This window comes from Anguilla rostrata, chromosome 5, assembly GCF_018555375.3.
Source record: "Anguilla rostrata isolate EN2019 chromosome 5, ASM1855537v3, whole genome shotgun sequence".
NCBI classification, from domain to species: Eukaryota; Metazoa; Chordata; class Actinopteri; order Anguilliformes; family Anguillidae; genus Anguilla; species Anguilla rostrata.
The window spans coordinates 53,098,560-53,126,141 of record NC_057937.1 but is presented as its reverse complement, the minus strand read 5'-3'; the positions used below and the strand labels follow the sequence as shown (position 1 = coordinate 53,126,141).

General features: G+C 39.8%; 3 protein-coding genes across 6 annotated transcripts; 1 reads left to right on the top strand and 2 right to left on the bottom strand.

The window, feature by feature from the left end:
* Window positions 1-1,429: 1,429 nt before the first annotated feature.
* si:ch211-260e23.9 (uncharacterized protein LOC555795 homolog) lies at window positions 1,430-4,567 on the top strand. Of its 2 annotated transcripts, none has more exons than XM_064337183.1 (4): window positions 1,430-1,541; window positions 3,331-3,510; window positions 3,790-3,943; window positions 4,137-4,567. In XM_064337183.1, exons 2-4 carry the CDS (start codon window positions 3,375-3,377, stop codon window positions 4,351-4,353), a joined length of 507 nt encoding a protein of 168 aa, XP_064193253.1. In that variant the 5' UTR covers window positions 1,430-1,541; window positions 3,331-3,374; the 3' UTR covers window positions 4,354-4,567. The 2 variants fall into 2 exon arrangements, with proteins under 2 accessions (XP_064193253.1, XP_064193252.1); XM_064337182.1 differs by having other exon boundaries at window positions 1,441-1,593.
* Window positions 4,568-6,640: 2,073 nt separating this feature from the next.
* Window positions 6,641-11,897, bottom strand: LOC135255679 (cytochrome b5-like). Its single transcript, XM_064337184.1, has 5 exons — window positions 11,484-11,897; window positions 9,343-9,471; window positions 8,562-8,588; window positions 8,424-8,458; window positions 6,641-7,937 (listed from the first exon to the last, which is right to left on the bottom strand). Exons 1-5 carry the CDS (start codon window positions 11,667-11,669, stop codon window positions 7,862-7,864), a joined length of 453 nt encoding a protein of 150 aa, XP_064193254.1. The 5' UTR covers window positions 11,670-11,897; the 3' UTR covers window positions 6,641-7,861.
* An 11,289-nt stretch (window positions 11,898-23,186) lies between these two features.
* zgc:162592 (uncharacterized protein LOC561993 homolog) lies at window positions 23,187-27,378 on the bottom strand. 3 transcript variants are annotated; one of them, XR_010330231.1, is made up of 4 exons: window positions 26,366-27,367; window positions 25,514-25,820; window positions 24,976-25,339; window positions 23,187-24,911 (listed from the first exon to the last, which is right to left on the bottom strand). XR_010330231.1 is itself a non-coding variant. In XM_064337181.1 (4 exons), the coding sequence occupies exons 2-4, from the start codon at window positions 26,469-26,471 to the stop codon at window positions 25,336-25,338; spliced, it is 417 nt and encodes a 138-aa protein (XP_064193251.1). In that variant the 5' UTR covers window positions 26,472-26,506; window positions 27,310-27,378; the 3' UTR covers window positions 23,187-25,335. The 3 variants fall into 3 exon arrangements, 2 of the variants coding, with proteins under 2 accessions (XP_064193251.1, XP_064193250.1); XM_064337181.1 differs by having other exon boundaries at window positions 23,187-25,339; window positions 26,366-26,506; window positions 27,310-27,378; XM_064337180.1 differs by having other exon boundaries at window positions 23,187-25,339.
* Between the last annotated feature and the right edge of the window lie 204 nt (window positions 27,379-27,582).

Here is a 27,582-nt window from a genome sequence, read left to right as displayed (position 1 = left end):
TGAAGCTTGCAGTCTGTTTGCCCTCAGCTGCCATAGCGTGCTCAGCAATGCACGCGCTTATCTGGAGGCCACAGAAAGAGCTGATAAATCACTCTGTCCAAACATCAGTTCACAAAACATCTTACTGAGAGTTATGATCATGTCCTCACCAATTTTCCTCCACCTGCTTTTCAAGATATGCGATTTATGAATCATAAGGAAAAGTACGTCAGTAAAAAAGAAAATATAACATGCAAAATCATTACTGAATATAAACATGACTGGAAATAAAAATAACTGAAATATCAAATTATTATAATGATATTTTAAAATCATAATGATTAAAAATATATTTGCAGAACACATTTTTTTAAAAACCCTAATAGTGTCAATGGTGTGAAAGATCCCTGTAGTGTCTGTAATCTCACTCAGTTTCAACAGTGCCAGAATTCATCCTGTATTGAAACTATGGTCTTTCACATGCAGAGGTTGTTGGCTGATATTGATGAAACTATCCAGAGAGCGATTTCTTCAGCACATCACAGATATGGTATCTTCCGAGAGTGGCCAGATGGAACCCACTTCTGAGAAAGGTCAACATTTATTCATGACTGGAGTTTGCCAGGAGCCATGTGACAGATCCTAAGACCTTCTGGAAGAAGGTGATGTGGGGGTCTGATGAGACAAACGTTGAGCACTTTGGCCTGAAAGCAAAGCATTATATGTATTTTGGCAAAACTAAACTTGTATAAATGAGAATTTTTAATTTAAATTAAAAAAGTTGGATATAAATATTCTCCTTGGTAACAGTACAAAGTGTTTTTATTACTTCTGCCAAAGTGTGTGGTATATTGATATGATCGAATTGCAACTATTCCCAGTGTTTAGTGTACATTCAGACAATGAGTCATTTTGGACAAAAACTGTCGAAAATTGATCTACAGTTTTTATTGTTTAACATCTGATTCTTTCAAAAGACAAAAAAAAAAGAATAGAAAATGTATTCTTAAATCGTCGTTGGAGCCTGTTCCATAACCTGCTCCAAGAATCCCAATCAATCCAACAGAGTGATGTGCTTTTAAATTACATTTTCATGTGTGGCTAATATCTGATTTATCGTTTTGGCGACAAGAGAACTTAATTAACCGTGAGAAAAATAAGAAGAGTTAATGTAAACAACGGCAAAAGTCCTCAAGGTATAACGATCACTGCCGGTTCGAAAATTCAAAAAAATAATATGCAACGAATGGGCAGGGCATGCGCAATAAAATTGGCGCGGATATGACAATTTTAAGCATTTAACAATGGATCTAAGATTATCTTACGCTCTCTAGTTTACACACGACAAATCTTGCTTGGCCATTTAACGTCCCATTTCTAGATCAGCTGAGCTCGCAAGAGTACAGGACATCCCCATAATTTCATTCCTGTGCATGCTCCGCCTTAAGAGGAGGGATTAAGTGACGATGTTTAAAACCCAGTGACGACAGCACCGACACAAAACACTGTTCACAAACAAGTCCTGAAGCTCAATACTGTGCATGGGAACAGAACACTGAAATGTAAGTGTTCGGATACAACTTTTCAACAAAATACCCACTCTCATCTTTTCAGGTAGTTGATTCGTTACGTTTCCTACGTTTAGAAGTGTGCACATTATTGTCTGCATCCTTATGTAGGCTACACGGTTAACTGTATTGGTGCTTGTTTTCTTTGTCTAGTTCAGCTTAGTATAAACGACTCGGGGGGGGGGGAAACACTCCGGGTCTTTAATAGTTCAGTTTGCTCTTGAATGTCGACATGTCAGTTGTTTATGACAATCATTTATTTTTTTGTTGATATTGCATCTTGATTCTACGCATCGAGTGGTGCTGTAAATGATAGTAGACACAATGCATTTAATCCAATCCTTACATAGCCTACTTATTGCCGATTTTTACTTTCTTTCTTTCAAGTTTTCATAAGGACGCCCACTGATTACTTTATGAAAGGTCACCAGTGCAACAGCTGATCGCGCTTTCCTGTCCAAGTTCGGAGCCTGTGACAGCCTAGGTCTACTCTGTTTATTTCCATTATGGGACAGGTGCCAAGTGCCCTGTGCATGCCCGGGCCAGCACTAACGCATCCCATTATTGGCTATATAATCTTGAAAACAAAAACACGTCTGTGTAATTTAATACAATTCAACGTAAGATGCATTTATTTGAGTAAACTGCATTCAGTACGGGTTATTACCTTTTTACCAACTGTTAAATTAGGATTTAAACGTGAGCGAGTTAAAATCCCATTAAAAACAGTAGGTTAATTTATGTTTGTCGATTATGAGATCCCAAAGGTTATTGCTGTTGTAGAGCAGTATTTTTCTTATATATGAATATCGAATTTTTTTTTAGTTGTTTGAAATATTTAGCACCCTGTAATTGGCTCGCTGTTATGCTGCATCTGCTGGTTATCAGCTGTTGACCAAACATGCAGACAGTCTCAAGTGCGCGAAGACATCCGGAGTGTCTGGGTAAACAGACGTAACAGAAGTAACAGCAGTGGCGTTTGCCTTTGCGGAAACGTCAATGCTCTGATGGGACTTATTTAATAATTTATTGATTAATTGATTTACTTATTTATTTGACTTCAACCCCTTTTTAATTCCATCACGGTCAATTAAAATCGGAATTGCAAAGCTCGATCTACAAATTCGGAAAGTCCCTAATGATCTGATGTCCTATAATGACAACTGCTCAGTTAATCTTATTTTATATTTATTTGAAAAGGGGAGCAAAATAAGCCATGTCCAAATATAGACACAGCTAAGAAATACAATGAAAGAAACATATTTTTTATTGCTTGATGTTGAGAGAGAGAGAGAGAGAGAGAGAGAGAGCGAGAGAGAGAGATATGTAGTTTGATCTCACTTATTTACTCATTCATTCATTCATTTTAACAAACTAAATTAGGATAGGAATTGCTTATGTTTAAAAATAACTCCAGGGAGAAAAATGAGACCAAGTATTGAGGGCTGCCAAAGCCATGTTATTCTTGACCAGTGCTGGCTAGCAGGTCAAAAATAAAGTACAGCATGTTACGTTCTGCTGGAAGGGGTATTATACAAGCTGCTGCTGGATCTAGTTTCAGTGGTGGAGACGAAGCCTTTTAAGATCCGTCTTCGCTTTCCAACATTTTAATGTGTATTAATTACACACAACATGCTATATTTTACATATCATTTGTCTAATTAAAGACATGTAAGGGGTATAAATGGTGTACCTGATGTTCCCTATATGAATGCTGTGTGATGTACCTTTTCAAAATGTACCACAAGAGGGCGACCTGTTTCCTTTGTTGTCTGCTCTGCAGAGCTTTACTGTGACCCGTAGTCTGGGAGAAAAGCCGTTGTGACAATGATCAGAAAAGTCCTTGCCCTGCTTGGAGCCGGCAACGAGGATGCTGTAAATGTCAATGATATTGAGGACAACGAAAGCTGTGAAGACCTGATCGAATTTGAAGAGGGAGACTGGGTCATAATCAACGTTCATGGTGAGAACACAAAATTCTAATTTTGCTGGGAGGGGGGGGATCCCCAAACTATGTTGGAAAAATTGCTTAGGTTTATTTAGTCTTGAAATAAGGGCCTGGGTAGTGGGTTCAAGGTCAAAGCCGAGACTGTAAATTTATCTTCATTGGTCAGTGAATTTGGAAGAGGAGGTATTGGTCTGTGCTTTGGAAAATATATGATCAACAGTGTCTGAAATAAACACTTGAGTTTATCGAAGATAAGGTAGTCACTTTTGTGCTGAGGATGCGTTGTGTACACAGAGGGGAATGCCTTGGCCCCGCCCGAGGTGGACCCCCTGGAAAATCTGCTCATCGAACATCCCAGTATGTCCGTGTACCAACTGAGCAGCCAGAGAAGCGAGGATGATGACCTTGGGTCTGATGAAGAGAGAGAGGAAGACGAGGATTCTGCCAGGTGAGCAAGTAATGTGGCTCTCAAATCCAAAATATTCAATAATGTCAGTGACACAACCACCGCAGCCTTTGCGTAAAAACGGCCAGAGGCTCGAGCTTCTTAGTGTGCCGGGATTGCATCATATGGCCAAACTCGGGGGGTTCATGAGGGGACGTGTGGGAGGAGCCTGACGGCGTTCTTTCACCCTGTGCAGGCCTGTGCCGGTTGGGCGTTCCATCCCCTGCAGGGGCAGCATTCTACAGCACGCCGACCACTTCCGCGCAGTCCAGAGAGCCAGGGTGCATGTGGAGCGCAGGTCGCTGACCCACACTGCCCTCTGCAGGCAGAACCTCGCCAAGACACGCTTCTGCCCCTCCGTGAAACGATACGGCTTCTACAAGCAGCCCTGCCAGCGTTTTTATAACTACTGATTCCCTTCTGTCCTCCCAACCACTTGAGCTAGCCTTCTGAGTGCCTCTGGATATGGATATGGATATTGATAGTCAACCTGTGATTTACCACGCTTTTTTTTAGCCTCAGTGCGCTAATGATGGCACAGGGCCACCATTCATACTTCAAGGAAACAGAACAGGGCAAAATTAAATGTGTATGTCTCAAACTTTGAGTACACACACATAAAAATGGTATGTCGTACTCAGTATTGTCAACCACTATTTTGTTACGATGAAATTCATACAGCATGTTTGTAAAATGCATCTAATGTTTCAGCATTTGCAAAAAGCTACTAGGTATAACTTTAGAACAAAATAATTTTCAGCTAATTTAGTTGTAATGCTTTTTTTTTCTTTTTTTTTTTTTTAGAAGTGACATATGTAAGGTACAGCTTGTACTTAATATATAGTTGTGTGAGTGGAATGTACCTTTTATGGCAGAAATATTTTTTTCTGTTTTGTGTTTACAAACATTATCATCATATGAAAGTATGTACTGTTCCATAATAATGCTTAAGAAACATTTGATCTTACCTATGCAGACTAATATTCAAATTATTGTTCTTTAATACATTTCACTGTACAATTACACTACTGCCTTTAATATGTTGTGATTTTATCTTTATATGTAAGGGTTGTTTTGTCTTTAGGGAAAAAAACAAACAAATGGTGCGTAAGGAGTACTGATGACAGGTACCTTCAATGAGCAAGTGTACTACCTTTGTTTTTACTGTAATGACAGCAGAATTTGTTCGCTTTTTATGTACATGCCACTGGTACACATGTATATGTACCTTGCCAAGAGAAAAACTGTTTGTACATATTACTAAATGATTCAGATTTTTGTATTGGAGTATGCATTTGTTTAATACTCAACCAAAAAAAAAAAAAAAAAGAATAAATGTGTTTTGCTTAGACAAGTTGTTTTTATTGAATTAATGCACTCATTACATCCATGCATTTTGAGTATGTTGATTGTTCTGGGTCTTGTAGTGATACTGGCCATTCAGGTTGTATACTGACTTTATTCCAAGCAAATCTTTGTGTGTGCGGTAAATAAAATGTGTATAGATAAGCTGCATAACCCATTATAAAATTACTTTGTATAGTAATAAATGTAAAAATGTTAATGAGCTTTATGGTGAAAGCAACACAACAGACCTCAAACATTTTTGGTGAAAGTAATGGATGGAAAACTTTTTTTTTTGACAAACTTCAGTTTAAAAAATAAACATCAAAGCAACCTGAGTTCCATTTTCATATAATTTACTTGGTTACAGCAGTTTTATTCAATGTCAAACAGGGAAATGGCCAAGATACAAAACATCAGTCACCTCAAACATTTTATAAAATGAACATAAGTGACAAATGCAGGGAAATGTATTCCAACCAGACCGTACAGTGCACCTTCTCTATCGTGAATACATCACGGACCATTTTTACCTGGTGATAAGCAAACAGCTGTAACAAATCGTAAACAGAATTGTATCTTTAAAAAACATCAGCTCATTGTCCTGGTTTAAAATCTGCCACACACCACACACAGACAATACAGTACGTTCTGTATGCGCTGTGATCTGAAACAGAGATGAAGTTTGAGTTTGAGGCCTTGTTTAAATGGATAGCAAGCTATTTGCTCTTTTACAACCAATAATGGAAGTATGAATTCATGTGGACAACAAAACTGAAACCAACCTGATTAAAGCAACCTGGTGCCCCCCATAAACAATTCAATGTATACTGAAAAAGTGTGTAAGAAAGACATTTCTCTTTGTTGCAGAGACAATTCAACATACTGTGCAATATGCATGTATTCATATTATAAACAGGGTTTGCATAAATTACTCAATTAAGCATGTATAAAGATGCAGCTGATCATTAATTCAACCATGCAATTCATTCAAAGCACAGTACCCATCATCCTTACAGCTGCTCCAAGCATAGTTCAAAATAACTTCTTCCTTCCTGTACAGGCCCAATATTTATCTTGGTATGGCCTCATTCTGGGCGAACTATTAACTGTAGCTTATTACAGCTATACACTTGGGTGTTTTATTTTTTTTAAAATATTATTTTCCAAGATATTTGATGAAAATGTAACTAATACAATTACTTATTTAGTGTGAGTAAAAACCACTTCATGTCACTTCTGTGGTTTGGTGCTGCTTCAACTTTTGGGCATATGGTTCCTGTTCCCCAAAGACTGACAAGAAGTTATAAATCAATTACATTAATCTAAAAGTCTAAAATGCAAAAGATAATCAGCTACAGCACAACATTTATTTCATTTTAACAGAAGGGAAAAACAAACAGTGCATCCTTTTTCACCATAAAGGCGGTACCTCAGAAAGCTGCTGAACCTCAAATTGTGGTTTTTGCTAAAAACTAGTACTCCCCAACAGCCAACGTCTAGGCCTGCATTACCAGATATCATCGTTTCAGAACTTCACACTAAGAATTACTTTTAATTTACTTTTAACCTCATACTCACTCAATTTTACAAACTCAATGGCAATAGTATGTTCTTTCAGGTACTCTGTACAAATCTAAAAAGTTTTCGACAAGGCTCGTTAAATTAAAGTGGGAAACTGTCATAATTAAACATTTAAATGACACCCGGAACAATACAAGACGCAGGTGAATATCTTTTTTGTAAACTTAAAGGACACTCCTCCAACATGTGTGCAAGATATCTTACATGTCTGTGGAATGTGAAGCAAGATTTAAACATGGCTGGCTGCAATTCCCACGGAGGAGCATGATTATAACTGAATGGCAGACCTCAAATTAATCTTTTTACCTCGAGTCTGACCTTCTTTTTTGCATACCTTATTTCCAGTTGCAGAACAAGGTCATAAAATTAACATGAAAAAAGGCTTAAAAACAGACTGAAAACTCACTATGAAGGGCCCAGCACTGAACTGTACACTCAACAGACATTTAGATATATTAAGAGGATGTGGCAAAAACATATTGTGCACCCCACAATAAAAAGATGACTGCAATGACAAAAATGTATTTTCCTTTATGCATACAACCTGTGATTCCTGATTTTAGTCCATTTTAATTATCCCTCCTGACTTTCCAGCAATGAAAGCCAACAAGCCTGTCAACTCTTCCCCAAAGTTGAGGAACCAGTTGCTAGGAACAGGACACGCACACTAAGCCGCTGGACTGACTGCTCCCATGTGACTCAGTAAGACGGGTCGCCGCGGGGCAGAAAGCGTGGCAGGAGAGAGCACAGGTCGTGCGGCAGAGCAGCTGGTTTCCAGCACTACCTGTTCTGTCGAGGGCGGGGGTTGGGTTACAGCGGATGTGGGGGGGGGGGTTGGAGCGGATGCGAGAGGATGTCGTCCTTGTCCCCGCCCCTCACCAGCGGGGCGAGGGATCAGAAGATCAGCATTGCATTGTGGGTCCGGACATAAGAGTTTACGGTCAGATTTTAAGGCCCGTCACGACGGGTGTGGTACGTTCAGGAGGACTGGTGCTACAGGGTGTAGTAGCGGTACATCAGGCCGACCACGGCAGCAGCCAGGGTGGGTATCAACCACGTGGTCCACGCACTACAAGCAGAGAGGGAGGGAAGGCGATGAACATTCGATTAGCCATAGAAAAGCAGCATATACATAAAAACCCTAGCAAATAATGCACAGGTTGTGAAACAAGCAAATAAATTCTAAAGCCAATAAAAAATTAAGGACACATTCCACGGAAAACAAAAAGCAGGCACCCTACATTGGTTAAAAGACTACTGATCCTTAGCTGGAGCTTGAAGCAAATTTTAACATTAGAAAAACTGTCAGTCAGTGAACCAACTTAAGCCAAGGCAGACATTGCTGTATGCAGCAAGTTACTACAAAGTCAGTCAGTGCTGCATGCCTTATTTATGACATGAATGGAAGGCATCTCTCTCGCTCTATCTCTGTTAAAGAGGCAGGTTTGTAAATGGGGATTAGGGTTATTTTAAAATTCCATTCGTCTGTGTAATATGGTGGCATGCCAATGTCATTGTTTTCGAATACCAATTTTTTTTTTTTTTTTAAACTTACTTGCCCTCTCCTCCTGAAGTTGTAATGAATACGTCCTTATGGAGAAAGAAAAAAAACAAACAAAAAAAAAACATTGTAATTTACATAATCAGGCTGACTACATCACAGCAAAAAAACACAAATAGTATTAGGTCTTACCTTTTTACTTTCCTTTCTGCGGTCATCCTAAAAAAAAGTATTAAAAGGTTAAGTGTATATAGGAGAATAATAAATGGCCGTCAACTTCCTCATGATCAAGAGAACAGATAGAAATAAATATACTTAGATTACAATCTTATGTGCATCAGATAACATAATGACAGGAACAGGCTATTCATCCCAACAATGCTGGCCATTTTTGCCACTAGATAGTATCGAACACTGTATCAAGCCTAGTCTTGAAAATCCCCAGAGTTTCTGCCTCTACTACATGACCTGGCAGGTTATTCCACACATTGGCTACTCTCTGCATTAAAAAATTCTTCCTAATGTCTGTATTGGAATTTACCTTTTGCTAATGTCCCCTCCTTCTACTAACAGAACTCAACCTGAAGAATCATATGTAGTTCACTTTGTTGATCCCCTTTATGAATTTAAAGCCTCAATATCAAATCACCCAAGTCTCCTTTTATTAAGCCTGACAAGTTTAAGAATCTTTAGTCTTTCCTCATAGCTTTTATCTTTCATACCAGGAATTAATTTGGTTGCTCTTCTTTGAACTTTTTCCAGAGCCCAGATCTTGTCTAAAGCAACTAGCAACATTACTAGCAACAAATTGATCTTTGAAGACCATTTATATGACAGTATTCATAAATCAGACAAGAAAGTTTGGTTTGCAATCTTTTGAATGACCAGTCAAAAGACTTTGTGCTCTGCAGAAGAACACCATTATTGGTAAAAATCACAAAGTAACCGACAGCCAAGAGAAATGGGCGGGTACCATGTGCAGCTCGCCAATCAGGTACTGCTCAAGCATCTCCCGGGCATCTGTGGAATGGCCGACGTCTTCAAAGCTCTCTGTGGCGTCCGCACCCGCTTGCTCCAGCAACACTTCTTCTCCACCTGGGTGCTGAAGACACCAGAAATGAGCATCCCAGCACAAACAGAACCAAAAGCTGACCTCAATGGGATTAAACCAAGGGAAAGCTTCTGGTTTGGCCAGCCAAACACTCTCTTTGCAAATGCAAAAGAAAAATTCAGAATTACTTTAAAATTAAGCTTGATCCCATGAGATACAGTAGATGACTGATTTGCATTAAAATGCATCAAAATTGCATTTGCACAATTTTGTGTTGACTGTGTGTACACAGGACTGCTTAATGTTTTCCAGCTAACAATTACACACTGACTCAGAACAACCGATTCTATGATTCACAAATTGCACTGCTAAGCTTCGCACCCTATAGTAAAACTGCCAAAATACAAACTGTGGATTAGACATTTGTGCCAAGGTTTTGGAGGGGCCCACAAATAATGTTTTACACCTTGGGCCAAAAAAAAAATCTAGGGACGGCTCTCACTGTACTTGTAATGTTCTTCACAACATGTCTCTGGACGTTGGGCTCACCAACGCTCACCATAGTGGCAGATTCATGTCACATGAACATTGCTTGCCACACTGCAGGCCTACAGAGAGTGATGTCACCGACCACCGCAGCCAAAAGCTTTCTCCCTATACAGCCTACATCAACACTGATATGAACAAAATCCAGGGATGCCCAAAAGACACCAGTAAGGCTTCACATAGGCCTGCAAGTTGAAGATCAAGCCTATCACAAGATCAAGAATGACTCCATTTAGATACAGCGTTATCTCGGATATAGTCAGCACATGTCAATATCATTACAGAAAGACAGTGAACTGCAATTGGACAACTGGAACTGGAAGTATGGAGCTTGTTACTTTGCATCGTTGAGCATGTAAAGTTGCTGCTTTCTCGTACCCCTGGCCTGTATGAATGGAATAAAATGTATGGAAATGTAGCTAAAGTTGCATAATCTTCTTTATTCAAATGATTAAAGGCTAGGTGTTGCTCAGTCATAGTGATCGGCAATGTCTTTTAAAACCATACACAACACAAAGTATTTCAATTAATGAATAACTACATAAAGCAGATTAACTAGAATTATACGACGCCATATTGCCCGTACAAGGTGTTCTATCTCATTGAATCAACCAAGTAGACTTTCTTGACAAACAAAATGTTTACTTTTAAATCTAACACAATTTCAAATACTCTTTAATAAAAAAAGTATAATAAGACAGCATCATTCGAACTCGATCAAATCTTTATTTAGCTGTAGTCAATTCAGTCAAAAATTAGTCAGCATCGTGCTAAGTGAAAAGGGGCCTGTCAGTATGTAACAGTATCGATAACTAATATTGTTATTACATCAACGTAAAAAAGTAACTGGACATCTAGCGAACTGGACATCTATAAATTCGGACATTATACTCAGTTTTTAAGACAAAGAGCGTCATGCGATTATGTTTGTTTTAGACCTAGAGGTACACATTAGCAAACAACCTTTAGACTAGAAGCTACCATGAGTTTGAATAAAACTTCCTCTAGAATATTTTATGAGCAATTTACGTAAATGCATTCATCAGTCTTTCTACCGATCACCTAATTTAGTTTAAATTAACTAATAACGTTACCTAGGTAAATTAATGGGCTTGTATGACATACTGTATCAATGACGATAGCCAACGAGCCACTTCCTCGCTAAGAGACGAGAGGCATGGGCGATGCTATATACGGATAGTCTACTAAAGTTAGCTTGACTGCCAGCACGTACCACCTTATATTTTATCAAGTCACTTATCGATATATAAGAATTCGTCTATCCGAATTGGGTGCAAGCATGCTAGTTAAGCACTACCTATATTCAAAACCATCGACTCGTCGACACTAGTTAGCATTAGGCACGTAGCTAAACGCCTCCTGCCAAGACTGCCCTTGATTGTAGCTAGCTAGCTAACTGGCCATGTAACTATGGTTACACTTACAGTGGTGAAATAACAAGCTAACTAGTAACACTAATTCGAACAAGACACGATAGGCATTTATAGTCTGCTTACCTCCTCCATGAAACTTGTGATGTCGTAAACTTTATCGTGGATTATAAGCCACGCGTCCTTACTCGTGTTGTGCAATTTTATTTCTTCAAGTGAGTAGTACTTCTCACCGCTTTCCGAAACAATCTCCCCGTTAGCATTCCCTGTGTGGTTTTCCTCTGCTTTCTCTATGTGGTTTTCCTCTCCCATTTCGATATTCCACGTATATACGTCTTAGTTGGGCTTCACCAATGTGTGCCTTAAATAACTGACCGACAAGCTTTAGAGCTGGGTATTCGTTAAAACGACTGGCTTAGCTAACTACACACCAGGCCTCAGTCTCGTGGAAATAAAAGATTTTCAGAGTTTCAGCTGTACACCTTTTCCCACCCGGCCCGATGCCATGTCATTTCATCAGCTGACCTGTGTAAAAAAAACTCAATGAATATAGAGTAGTATGATCAACCAATAAACGTCTAGGGGCGTTTGATATAATCCAGTAAGCAACAAATGTTCCAAGATTTAACCAATCGTAAGCGTTCACTGATGATCACCAGAGTTCAACACGTATATGTCGAAAGTTCAGGAGGGATTTGCTCTGAACTCTGTTTAATGGGTTACTTATGGAGTATTTTTTTTAATTAGACAGTTGTATTGGGGCACTTTTTTCAAATTAAGCAGTTGTATTGGTTTTTGCTAAACTGTGACTAAGTTAAACACATGCCAGAGTTCTGCTAAATGTTCGCTACCTCACCTTTTACTTCTAAAAAATGCTCATTCATCTTTTTTCAACACTTAAATTCCATTCAGCAACTGTTGTTTAATATAGTGAATTATCAGTCGTGTGGCAATTTGTTCCAGTAATTTTAGTTTGCGGTGTGGCTCTTGTGAGATTTAGTAAAGACGGTGCAATTAATTAGTTTGTTCGTTTTGTTGTGCCTGGAAATTGAATCTTTAAAAGGAGGAGTAGCCTGCCACATATATGTCAAACCACATTGTGAATTAAGTGAAAAGTCAAGTCAAATCTGATGTTTTGCATACATCAGGCATGCTTAGCCTGTTGAAATGCTTGCTTGACCGTTTTAATCAATTTATTTTCTGGCTCTGATGAAAGTCGACGGCTAATACCGTAATGTGCATTCCAAGGATGTGTTTGCCTATTGAGATGTTTAATACATTTTTATCTGTATAGATGTGTTTCCTTGGTACTTCAAGGTCAATAATCTCAAGTATATTTTTGACTGATTGATGACCAATTTGATTACCAAAGTAAATTTATGGTTCTGACACATTTATGCCCCTACATTAGTTATTTAAGGCAAAGTAAAATATTAGGCTGAAATTATTTATAATAAAATTTAAAACTAAAGAATATATCCGTATATAAGCATTGACTTTTAATGTTGTTTTGAATTCATTTCTATACTGTGAGGGTGCATTTCCATGGTAGACTGTAGGCTAATATCTAAGCACTAGGTGGTAGTAAGCGCACATAGTTCTGAAGATTTCAAGCACTTAAAAAATCTGAACTTTGCAATGAGGTTTGAAAGTACTTTTCAGAGGCAGCATTATGTATGGAGTTACAGTCATGCTTTATTTACAAAATGATGTGTTTGTGATTGCATTTATTTATTTATTTATTACCCAAATAAATTTAACCAAGTAAATATAATTGAGATTACAATATTTTCTTCAAGAGAGACCTGGCCAGTTTCATTGATATTAAAATCTCTTTTTCAAGAGAGACCTGGCCAAGAGGGCAGCATAAACAATAATTATAACAATATTTTATAGACAACATAAATAGCCAAACATTCTCTCGCACAGCAATAAATAGTAAAAGCCAATCAAAGCACAGAAATTGTTTCTTAATTACATTTTGTTTCAGAAGCTGTGACCCAGGACAATGGTGGGCCTTTTATTGCATAAACTTGTTAAAGCAGTAAGAGGATTGTGCAGTGATCATGTGTGTTCTGAGCTTTAGTTTTAGCAATATTTCTTATGTAAGTATTAGCAGGACCCTTATTGTTAGTTTATTATGCTCTGAAACAGTTTCTCTGCCCAATCAATGATTGTATGTTATGTCTGCATGCAAATTATCAAGTGTGTGTGTGCGTGTGCGTGTATGTGTGTGTTTGTATGAGTGTGTATGCGCGCATGTGTAATTTCAACTTTAAGATGTTCTCATTTGTAAACCTCTGTTATTAGAGTGACAGCATTTTGCTCTGCACCCTCATCATTGAAATCCCTTTTTCTCAAAATTAACCTTCTTCATATGTTCTTTTTATATTATGAGTAAGATTAGTACAGTATCTGGAATTTCACATTTAACAAACACCATACCATTTGAACAGGCAGAGGTCCTGAGAAATGAGCACATACAAGAAACCCTAAGTAAAGCCATGTGTGAGTGTCAAGGCTCCAGTGGGTCTTTAATAAGAAGCATTCACCCAGGTAGGTACAGTTTGGCATAATTCTGTAGAGCAGAAGTGTTTTCTTCACATTGCATTTTTATAAAAAAAGTTTAAAAAAAAAAAAAAAGCTTTTGGGAGTTAGATAACTATGTGGGCATCTATCTTCATTCAGCTTTTTTTTTTGCCTAGTGTCATGGAAACAAATGTAGTTTGAGTGTGCTCTGAGGGACAAAATGAACAAAGTGTCACAGTGGTGTTGGCATTTAACCTTGTAAGCTAACTTGATTAACTTAATCATAATGGTGGACATAATAACAAACTGCACAGATGCATGGTTTTTACTTTGTGTGTTTGCTCTTGTTCTTTGTAGATACTTCCTACTGGCCAGACAAGTAGTGGTCAGGACTGCATTCTGTCCATACCACATCCCAGAAAACATATGCAATGTTCAAAATAACTGAACAGAACATTTATTGCAGACCACAAAAATATCCACCACTAAATTTACAAAAATGTAATAGGCACATATGGAGATATCATCACAGCCTATAGAACGGGATGGTTTAGAGTCAAAAATAATATTTTAAAGACCTGAGAGGTGATCAGAAAGCAAATGATATCTCGCTAGCTGGAAGCTACTTCAAAAAAACAAAAAAAAAAAACAATGAACTCCACCCACCTTCAGTAAGAGATTCTCTGCAGTATTTTCACTGAACTCACCCTGGCTTAAAGCCTAATTGTAGGCTCAGGTCTGGTGGTGACAGCATTGACAGCATTGCAGGATATTTCTCTGGTGAGGCTTGCACATGCTTCGAATGCATTTCAGAGTTCTGAGGATTTCTTTTACTGCTTCTCCCAGATTAAGAAAAGTGCCTCTGATTAATTCAAACCTACTAATGCATTTAGGGATTGAACTGATTCACATGCTGTACTTGGCCGTATATTGTCACCATTAACATTAACTTGTTCAGCTGACCCCCACTTATCCTGGACCACTTTCACAGCGTATGTTTGCAGCTGGATATTTCCCTGAAGCAATCCTAGCTAAGTGCCTTATTCAACAGGTACAAAGCCAGCATCCCATTGGGGATTTGAACCTGCAACCATCCACAACCACAGTTACTCACACAGACACATGTGCACAACAGATGGCGTGTGGGACATTGGGCAGAGCACAGAGGCATTCATTAAAATGCCTCATAGCCCTTTTGTCTCCTGCTAATTGCTCCCATCGGGGAAGCCAGACATCACTGTGCAACCAAAGGCCATGCTACCTGTAACATCACCTGTCCAGTTAGGCTTCCAATCTGGCCCATAGTGATTAAGTAGCGAGCAAGTGGTGAGAGTTCACATGCCGATTATGCCATTTCCTAAAAGCTGACCACAGGAATGTTAGGGGGAAGCTGGTATGTTTTTGTTGTTTCTACAGTAATTCTTAACAGGTTACGTCTGATATACGGTTGAAGCATTTGGCTTTTGCTTATTTGAATTGTAGCCATCTGATTAAGTTATACATACAGCTCTGTGTGATATAGAATTCAGCCATAAATATGGTTGCGATGCCAACAGCTACACCTAGACCACACATAGTGTTAAATGAAGCTCAACACAAATGTGCTCAGCTTGACTCTTTTACTTTTGTTCAGCACTGAGTTGGCCCAGTAGAGGTTTTTCTTCATGCTTTTCAAAAGGATAGCTGTGAAATAAAAGCAAATGAGAAAAACGATCTCGCCGGATATGCCTGTGAAGTATATGTGAATGCCTGTCTGTCTGTCTGGATGTTTGTTAGTCTGCCATGTTGTGAGAGGCCAGTGGTTTCTGATCACAACTTTTACAATACAATCATCCTCATGGATCACATGTTTGCTTAGCCTTTGAACGTAATCCTTGAAATACCAGAACTGTTGGGTAATGCTCATCTCAATTATCTGTTATCAAACACCTTTTTAGTCCTGATGCAAATACCAGACCTTTTTTTTTGCCAAACGTATGCTAAAGCCATTATTTAACTAGGTGTACTTTACTAATGACAAGCCTTGATTGGTTGCACGGCCCATTCTTTTCATTGCATTTTTTTCAACTTCTTTCACTTTGATCAGGTTGTTATGTGGTTTCTCACAACTCCATTTTAAGAAGCAATGTGACTGCCCTCACATCCCTCTTTCTGAGACAATGAAATATTTATCTGCATGAAGGGGCACTAAAACCTCCATAATAGTGTCTCAAACAGGATCTGATGCCAGTGTAAAAGATCAAAGATGTTATTCAGCAACAATATTTTCAGTTCTATATTTATTTTCTATACGCCGTGGAGCTCCTTCCTATTCAACAAGGGCAGGCAGTCCTTGCTGGGCAATTTTGCCTTTTCATGCTATTACGTGTTTTATTGTGAAATAGCTACTCATGATTAATCAAAAACAACACCCATCTTATATGCCCCAATGCCCCATTCATTATCATCTACTGTCCTTTGTGTATGAGTGTGTGTGTGTGTGTGTTCAATTGTATCCTAAAGTATTTCCCATTTAACCAGTCTTATTTGATTGTGCAATATATATAATTACGTTTAATAGCACCAAAGATTAGTAAATAAGGCAGACTTGGTTAAAATCTGCGGCCTAGTTAATGGTAGGGAGAAAGGCTCTGCAGATTGACTGAATCTGGGCCAGAGTTTCGACTGATTTTGCTCTTTATCATAGTGATAGAGAAAGCTATAAACCTTCATAGGAAAAGTGCAAAATCCCATCCCAGTCCAAACATGTAGAAACCAATCAAAAGGCTTTTCTCCACAGAATAACACAATTATTGGTTGAAATCAGTGAGTCATAGATTCTCCAATAACTTATTGTGAAGTTGAATTAAGCATCCTCCCCTAAAATCACTCACACAGATTGCTTACTTTGTTCTTTTTCCAGTAATACTTTTCAACACTAGATGGCACTAACGTAAAGATGTGGTTGTGTGCATAACCCCGAGTTCAGCTAAATATAACATGCAAATGAATAAATTGTGGCTATTCGTGGACCTAGAAAAAAAAACTAAACAAAACAAAAAAGAAACAAATAAAAAGTTTAAGAGAAAATTCCATTACATTAAGTCAGATTTGAGGATCATTTACCCTGATTCACAATGACTATTTTAGTATAATCATCGTACGTCTCCAGGCTGGTACTTGATCATTGTAAACCTTGTGATGAAAGGTAGCCAAGGACTAAACAAAAAAAAAAAAAAGAAACAATAAATTAAATGAATAGGACTTTCATGCTGCCAATCAGCCTCAACATCAATGAAAGAGAAACAGTATATACACCCAGTGGTATGTATAAATATGTTCCATATTCATTGGGCTCAGAAGCCTCTCTTTATGAAAAGAGACCTTGCCATTGATGCAAGTGATATAGCATATGAAGAAGATTAGGTTATCAAGGACCAAAATCCAGGTGGGTTCCACAGGAAATTGGAAACATTGCATACACAAGGGAGAATGCCGTGGCTATTTTAATACACTAGCACTGGGAAGCTTGTCTAAGTCCTTATGCCATCATGTTATGGATCTTTAAGATGTGGCTATTTCATTAGTGAACTATATTTAATAATTATAATGAAAATAATATTTCCATGGAAGATGACATCAGAGAGGTTTTATCTGGGAGACTAAAAAAAGACTTCATTTTATATAAACAAGTAAAAATTTAAAAGGGAAAATATTTTAATCTAACTGATCTACTGGTCTAAAGCATTAACAAGCAACAAGTACACACAACACATTCCTGCCTAACTAGAATATTGCTGAAACAATAGACAAATTCTCAACAATATACCAAGACAACCAGTTAAACAGATGACCCTGACTCTTCTAAACCAATAGAAACTGAGAGGCAGGTGAAATCTTAGTGCACATGCTATATACATTACCTTAAAACAGGTAGGGTTTGTACTTTTGAATTAAGCTACGAGATGGCAACAAAGAGGAGTGAGAGAGGTCACATTCCAGCAACCAGCTGGATCTTTCAAAGCCTGATTACAATACTATACATAACCCCACACATTACAGCAGAATTCAGTTCATTAAGTTCCCCCTTAACTTAATGACAGCCTCACTAGCCTTTCCCCTGCCTTCAGGCAATGAGGGGTAGCCTGTGGTTCTGTGTCCAGTGTGGTCTTTACTGCAGAACTTTCTGCAGGTTTTCTCGGGTCTGCTAGCGTACCTCGGGTTCAGTTTGTTCCCAATGGTTCTTCCAAAAAGCATTTGGGGTGGGGGGTGCTCTCGGGTATGGTCTCTTTGGTGATGGGACTGCGTCTGGGGTGGGGTGGGGGGTTTCACTGTGACACACACACACTGCGGATACAGTAATCTCTGATAACACTGTGAAAAACAAGTGTGTGTGCGCGTGGGGGGGGACATATGCGTGTTATCAATTTTGGAACATCTAGGAGGAGGCAGAACAGAAAGCGGGGCATTCGTTGTACAGTGGACCCAGAAAGAAGAAGAAATACTAAGGAGTGCTGGCCAGTCACACACTATTGAAAACACAGCACTCTCATAATGTGAGGCTGGCTCTGCATGTGGAGCTCATCAGCTACACTGATCTCCCTCAAGCATAAGTTGAGACCTGGGAACATTGCGTGGTAGTACAGCAAAAGTAGAAATATATGAACTCGCATCAGACACTTGCTCTACTCTTTACAGGGCTTAGCCTTGTCAGGCTCATGGGGAAAACCCTTATAAACAGAGCCACTCATATTTTTCTTTGTTTTAGAACTGAAAGAACAAGGTGGAATTGGTTCAAACGGTGAGATGAATTCAGAAAATTGTATATGAGGAAGAGCATTATTAGTCATTTATCTGTTTAAAAAGGATACTCTGTGTCTTGCTGAAATTGTAATTATAATAAGGTTTGGGAACAGCATGTTCTTTTTAAGCATTCCTCTCCATCAAAATAGGAGCTTTTTAGAACGATGGCCATGCAAAACTGAAATGAGGCCACTTCACAGAAAGAAATAAGGCAGCAGGTTTGTTTTCCTGCACTTAAAAAATATATATTTAAAAGAAAAACACAAAACGCACTACCTAAATCATGAATGACATTAATCTATGCTGACAAATTATAGGCCACTACACATGTGAACAATCAATCTCGACCTCTAGACTGACATGAAACACTTTCATTATGCTGTTGAAATTGGAAATTTTCCTTTTGGAAGTCTCAGACATTACCATAAATTGAAGACTTGGAGCATTATTTGAGACATTATCTAAAATAAATCTCACAACTCTGATCGCATTTAATTCATAAATCAAAATGATCTACCTTGCGCCCCCAGCTGCAGAGAATCGGATTTGATATGAGCATTCGCAATTAAATGTGTTCTGCATCAAGGTAAACAGATTAAAACTCAGGGCCTCAGAAAAGAGAAGATTAGAAAAAAACACACACAAAAAAACATTCATTATGGAAAAAACAATCAGGTATGGATTTCATTGGGAAATTTAAATTAGACATCCAAAACACATTCTCTCCCAACCCAAAAATCCGTAATAAGCCCCATTTTATTTTCGGCAACAAGCAATAGCAGAGCAATTAGCTCACGTTGATGTTCCTGCATCAGCGTCTGATTGTTTAGCTTTGCATTATTCTTCCTCCAGTCAATAGCTGACAGAGACGAGGCAGCACCAGTAATGAAGGTCAGCTGTGGTCAGCCTGACTCTACATCCCAGGTTCGGGACACACAGAAAATTATTTGACGCTCCTTTAGGTCTTAGGCAGTGGTTTTTAGCAACTGCCTATCCCTCAGGGTTCTGGCACAGGGGGGTGTCCCCCAATCAATTTACTTTCGAAGGCATTGCAAATGATATGTTCTGTGCTGCCTTCCAGCCCAGCCCTCGAAATGGAGAGAATTTGTAATAGCGACCTAGTGACAAAATGGCTTCGGGAGGTTGTGTTCCACAGATATGGGGATAATCCCCTGGAGCTCAGGCTTTGGAAGAGGAAGTGAACGTGACTGTCTGGCCTACACCAGAAGCGTCCCATCCCAAAACCCAGACACTGAGGCTGGGTCTAGTGCAGTAGTGATGTTTGCAACCAGATATGGGCTATCCCAGCACTGCTAATGGTGGAAGCAACTCCAGGCTTGTGTCGGGGAAATTAATTTGTGTAGACAGAAAGGGATATCACTTTGATTGGATGACATGACTTGTTCTAACAAATCAATACAGCAGTACTGGCTATCCTTTACTTGCCATTTAGAATTTGGAGGTGTCAATGATGAGATTGCACAGACCTAAAGTTCTACTACTGTGAATGGTTGTTCAGGTGTGGTGCCATTCTGCCTCCAACCATAGCAAGGTGTCATTTTGTCTTCACTTCAGAGTTCCTTTAGAGAGATGGAAAAGAGAAGGAATCTTCCAGCTCAGAAACACTAAAAATAAAAAATAAAAAACCAAGGAAACTAATGTATATCAACTCTCTCGACTGCAGGGTATTCTAAAATAAGAAACAAAAAGGAATGGGGAATTGAGAAGAGAGGGAGGTCAGGGCTGCTACTGTACGCTGCAGAAATTGTGCATGTCGGGAGTCACTAAACCAACTTCCTCTCATAGGCAGGGGGGAACCTGCCATCGAGATACCGACTGCAATTAATCACCACACTGCCTGACAAGCCAGTTGTCCCATTCACTTCTGAACAGATTCCTTAACGTTCTCAGACTGCACGGAAATCTAAAGTGCACTCTTCCTTTTCTGCCGTAACCCATCGCCCTTATCTCAAGAGCTATGCATCCACAGTTCCTACGGGAGCCTCGACTTCACCAAAAAAAAAACAAAAAAAAAAAAGTGCTTGAATGGGCGCCTACGCCATAAAGTAGTGACAGAACTGGTCTGGTTATAGATTCAAATCTCAGAACACTCCACTTGATCATATCAACCCAGAATTTGTTCAGGTAAACATTCAGAAAAAGCGGGTGAAATGACTAGCTTGCAAGATGGGTAAGAATGGGGCGCAAAACACATTAACTTTATCTATATTTCATTATATGTGCCTCAGTTACCCACGCATGGTCTCCATAAAAACCCAGGAAGTTGAGTCAAGTATTCAAAAGGAGAACAGCAAACAAATGGCATGCCCCAGGGTAAATGGTCACAAACCCCTTGCTGAAATTCATGGGCTCCATAATGCTTATGGTGGAATTTGTAAGTAGAATACAGCCAATTTACATTTTTCAACAGTGGATCTTTTCCATGAAGTGCAAGGGGTATTTAAAAATCCATTTAAAGATCTCTTCAATTCACATGCTGAAGCTATTTATGTCACTTCACAACTTGTCAGGATTTTATAATAGGTCAGAAAAGTAAGAACTTGACAGCAATACTAATACTTTTTTCCCCTGTCCAGATCTTAGCCTGCACAGTCAAAAATGAATGTCATCATGAAATTTCTGAAGCTTTGGGGTTTCACCGCTTAGTATTACCATGTCTCTGAATTGTGCCCATCCAAGACATGACAACCCATTGCTCTGAACTATGAACCACTGAATACCTGAATTTCATTTTACAAACCCCTTTAAAAGAGCACCCTGCCAAAACCCGCCAAGACCAAAAACAGAGAGGAATGTCTTCTCCCTCATACAGGAGCCTGTTTATGAATACATTAAATATGGGTGAACAGGAGCCCATAAACATAGGACACAAAGCCATAAACCAGCGAAACAGATCATAATCCTGGGAGTGCCATAACATGGCAGCTAATTGGAAGGAATATGTGGCATGTAGCCAATACACCACAAAATACCTCAATCTTTCATATAAACCAAATTCTTCCTTGGTGTGACACAACAAGGTTTCATCTGACTTGCCCTCCAAGACATTCTTACTAAGAATTCAAAAGAAAACCAAAATAAAAACACACTTCTGTTTTATAGCTCTGAAAACTTCACCACTTGCTCTAGATGGAGGGAGCTTAGCCCAGGGTTACAGAGCGTTTGAGGGAGAAAAGGGTAAAAGGTGAAACGCTGGGGAGAAAGTTTGCTTGGTGTCTTTTTAATGATGCAGTGCCTTGTGTGGGGCTTACACCGAATGCCTTTTCTAAGCCTGGACTCAATTAGGTCAGGGGAGGAGACATTACAAGCCTTCATTATATGACCCTCTGACCAGAGGAGCTGGATCATACACTACTGTGGACAGAATACCTACAAATGAAGTCCTTCCTCTCTCTGCCCCTTCATGACATAAAAGGAAACGAATGCAATTAGTTCAGCTAGCAGCAAGCAGAACTGATATACACGCCATACAATTTAACACTATGGGCAGACATGCGTACACATCCAAATGCATAACGCATGCACCTCAACATTTCATTTCATCAACACTTAAATCATTATCCCTGAAAGTTTAATCCCCAGTGCCCCTCAACAGAAGTCCGCATGCGCAGAGAAGCACGCACGTGCATTTTCACAAGATAAGTCAATTAAATAAATTTTAATAAACTTTGCCAAGCCAAATTACCTTGTGGAGTTTTCGAGATGAAAAGCAGTGGATTATGAGGACCTGTTCCTCCCTTAAGCCGATTAATTAAAACACCTGCTGACATTCGGAGGCTGAAAACTGGAAGACTCAACGAAACCAGGTTTATCGAGAAAACGTCAAAAAAAAACCTGGCAGCTACACAGACTGATTTGGTGTGCGGTGTGCAGCTGGTCCCATTTTTACCTGGCAGACTTGGCTTATTCCACTTTTCACTATGCGCATCTGCTTGCTAAATGCACACTGCCACAACTGATCTGGTAATACACAATTATCAGGAGTCAACAGAAAAGCAAATATGTCAATCCATTATTTAGCATTACAGTGCTTTCCAAAAGTGAACATGGAAAAATGCAATTTTAACAGCCGATGACATATAGTATTTCATCATATTCAGTATATGATGAAATTATATATAATATTATAATTATAATATTAATTTCATCACCTATGCATCAGAGACTTTTGTTCATGCCAAAACCCACATTTCCAAAAAATGCACAGAATTTTCTTTTTGCAGCAACCCCTTTTGCAAAAAAGCTAAAATCAAACGTTCCCAGCCATACCCTGGGAGCAGCTTGTTTATATATACACACACAAACGCACACACGCACACACGCGCACACACGCACACACACACGCGCACACACACACACACGCGCACACACTCACACTCACACACTCACACACTCACACACTCACACACACGCACACAAAAATTGTGTTGAAGAATTTGGAATAAGAATCTTAATGTTAAAACAACAAAAGTTATACCAAGGAAGACAATAAAATGATAAACTATGGCATTAAGCTTTATTTTCCCATATTAAACTTATCAAAACATAACAAGCACTTTGGGCATTTTTTTTTTCAGTTTTCACTTTTTTATAAACAATATAAAAGTTCAAATATATACAATGTATATTTCATAATCTCTGAAACTGCACTTATTAAATGCACATCTTCATTAATTGGTTAAAAGAGGCACATTTTAATACTGACAGTTTATTTTCAAGGTACTGATGGTGCTCGAATCATGCTAGTCTTCATTCGCCTATATCCCATAATAGCTGATAAACTGCAACAGACTACTGTAAGGTTAAAAAGCTTTAAAATTCTGACAAGCACGTATAGCATTGATCTCAACAGACAAATGACTCCTATATTCTATAGGTGTGCTCAAAAACATTATTGTTAATTTTGTTTCCATTTAAAGCACAAACATTTCTCAGTTCCATTAACCCACTTTGGCATTTGTATCGTATACTCAACCTTTTCTTTACAATAGGCAGTCAAACAGTCTGCACAACAACGAAAGTACTTGTTTTCACCAGCAATATGCTGCAGGGGTGCACACATTAAAGGCCTCCCCAGCCCCACAACAGTAAGCAACAAGGAGGAGAGGCGTCAGTTCCCAGTTTTGTTTTTATTGGCCCCGCTTGTTTGGCAGACCAGTAAATTTTAAAATGATGCACTTGTCAAAACAAGGGGCGCACTGACCTTCACGCGATACCATGCCTCAGTTACCCTTTCCTCTCTGCATGCGCTACAGTGCAGCAGCTACAGGCGGCACATGAAGGTAGACCTAGCGCCCAGCGGGCTCAGCCTGTTTCACTGTTGCCATTCTGCAGCAGCCCAACTGCACTCCCAATTCCTGAGGCCTTCTCCCAAGCACCACCACTCAGCACCCACCCTGCCAATCATGCACTCTGCTCTCTTTGGCTGACAAAGGAAAAAACCAGAGATGGTACACAATGAACAGCAAACACTTGTGAAGGGTCTACATGATAACTGGTATAAATACAGGCTCACAGACTAAACATTTTGCAAAGCAGGTTTGATGTTTAGACCTGGGGGTAGAATGCCTTAGGATAGGGATAATCCATAAGGCTCAAGCCCCCTTATAACTGCATTAAGAGCTGACTCCTTCTCACATCCCTTAAAGTGCAAGTACATTTAATGTTGGCTAATTAACAGTGGACCGTGATATAAATACATGGTCATTCTATATGAATTTCATAGATACACTTACAATTACTTTAAAGACAAGCTGCAAATAAATCCAGAGCTAATTTAACTTAAAAATATATTTTGACACAGTACCTCTTCCATAATATACTACACAAGATGGCAAGTGAGGTGTGGACTTTAAGAGGCAGAACAGATTGGATTGTAATAACTAAAAAACAACTAAAAAGTAACATAAATAGGCCCTCTCAGCTGGCGCATGAAGGCCATTTATATCAGAGGTTGAAATTGGATAAAATAATCATACCTGCACTGCACATATGCTGTAATTTGATCACAAGTTAGAACTGGATGTGGCCTACCCTGAGATAACAGGACACAGGATCAATTCCCTTAAAAAAAAAAGATAAGAAAAAAAAAATAAAATAAAAATTGCACAAGATGATGAAAAAGCAGCCATGATATTGCATGTTGACCTTTTGGTGGGGGGTGGGCGGGAGGAGCCTTTAAGACACCACAGCCTCACTTCATGAATTACACCCACACACCCCCTTCCCCCGCACACACACACACGCACGCACGCACGCACGCACGCACACACACACACACGCACACACACGCACACACGCACACACGCACGCACGCACACACGCACGCACACACGCACACACGCACACACGCACACACGCACACACAGTCCATTTTTCCTGATTACTACAAAATGTCTGAAGGTGGAACACGAGCCATGCACAGATCACTGCGGCGTCCTGTGAAGATCGCTTCCATCCAGCCAGCGGACAGGACAGTGACCTCACCACAGCTCTGTTGTCCGCCCCCTTCCACGACCACTCCAAGGATCCGTCGCCCAGTGTCAAGACTGTTAAGAAGAGAGCTGGTGGGGAAGGGGCCACAGTCTAGTCCAGGGGTGGCCAACCCAGGTCCTGGGGAGCTGCAGGGTGTGCTGGTTCTTTGTTTTCACCTTAAATACAACAATCACACAGACCAAAGAAACCAGGTTAGGTGAGTTAACTGTGTAACCACCTGCTTTAATTGGTCAATTAAGTGCCGAGTAAAAAACAAAAGCCAGCAGACCCTGGGGCTCTCTACAACCTGGGTGGGCCACCCCTGATCTAGTCCTACAGCAGGTGCTCACATGTGAGTTTCAGCTACGAGGGTTAGCAAGGTACACGTGGACGACACGCTGGAGGTTCGCTCCTGGATGGAGTTATTGTTGTCCCAGACCCCGGCCACCACGTGCACCGTTATGGGCGCCGAGCACCCCAGCCTCCGGCTGATCGCCGGGCACAGCGCCAGGCAGAGCCTCTGGACCACAAGGCGGAACTTCCGGCGGAAGCTTCGGTTGATCCAGAAGTAGAAGATGCAGTTCAGGAAGCCGTTGGCTGTGGGCAGCCACACAGCCACAAACTCCATCCACTCTGGCACTCTGTTACCTGAGATGGCTGGGTGGGGGGGAAAATCCCAAAAATGACAATTGCAGTTAGAGAAACCGGAGAAGATAGGGCTTGTCCCTGGGGGGCATAAGGGCCAGTGTGTTTTGCAACAAACAAAGCCTATTGTGGTCCTATTTTCTATTTTAAGCACACATGCCAATATCACAGGCAACTCTCTTAGCTATTTATGGCAAGCATAGTCCCTCAGGTACATAAACTAATTATGTGACAGGAACAAAATACTGCAGTAATGAAAACATGATTTTAGGTTTTTCCCCTATCATATTGAAATTCAGACAAAAAAAAACTTTTGGATCAATAAGCACAGAAAACTACATAATCTTAATTTACATTTACCTGTATTCAAGTCGCTCAAGATCAATTTGTAAACTTCCACTGGCAACCACTTAAAAGGCACTGCTGACATTAGTCGTTTGCACCTTTAAACGTATTTCTGTATACTTTTGTAGTGGTTTGTACTCAATAGAGTGCCTTGAAGTGACTGACAGCTTAAGTTTGCAAATGTTAAGATATCCAGTCAAAAAGCTACTCACCATTGTACAAGATGGTCACCATGCAAGGCGTCCAGCATGTGTAGTATACGGTCATAACGGGAATGAGAACACGAGAGGCAACGTCAGGTCTGTTGCGGCCACCCATGTTATGCTTTTGAAGTTTTAACCTCTGTTTCTTCGCTGCAAACCACAACCGAAGATTTGCGTAGGTCATGACGGTCGAACAAGGGAAAAATATGAAGGCAGTTAAAGTCAACGAATATATGACGTTACTGGAATAAGAGGGATTGCAGACCAAAGAGGCCGTGGAGAAGTGCACTTTGATAATCCCATCGGGTAAAGAGATTGGTAAAAGCAGAACAGGTGGGAACACCCAGGCGAACGCTATCAAGAGCAGCGTCCTTCTTCTTGTCATCATGGCTGAGTACTTCAGTGGGTTAAACACCGCCACGTATCTTTCCAGGCTTATGGTGGCAAGAGTGTACATGCAAGTTGCATAAATCGTGGAGTTGAAAAATGCTACGACGTGACAGAATGGATCAGGCCCATCGCTGTAGTCCTTCACGAGACTCACACAGAGATTCAGAGGCATGACAACCAGTCCGAATGCTGCGTCGGCTCCGGTGAGGGATAGCAGGAAGTACCGTGAGTTTTTTGACCAGCCGGCAACCGAGGAAGCTATTACCGAGATGACAGCCATGTTTCCTAGTGTGATCATAATCCCCAATACTGATATTATACCTATTTTTATGGGTCGGTGAGACATCTCCAAAAGCCTCTGACTGTCCAAAATTGTTAAATTCAAATTCCCATCGGTAGCAACCTGCCCTGACACCGTGGCGTTTAGCATAGTTGCCTTTTAAAAAGGTCAGCATTTGTCGACCAAGAAGGGCCACTATTTTAAAGAACCGCGCTATAAATCCGAAAAAAGCAAAAGGAAAAATACCAGAAAATCAAAGACCCAGGGACATACAAATAAGTACCTTTCAGAGATAAATTAGCATGACAGCCAAACCTTCCACGGATGCAATATGATGCATTAAATAGCTCACCTGTTGTAAATTAGCAGCCATGCCACATGCTCATTATGGGCCAATCAACGTCCAGTTCTGTGTGAAACAGAAGGCAGAACCAAACCATAAACACAACAGGCCTTTGGGCAGAGAAGTGTTCTGAGGAGTGTTACTGGTTGTTTTGCCATTCAGTACTAACCTATTCATTTATTTATTTGCTTACTTATTTACTTTGTCAAATTA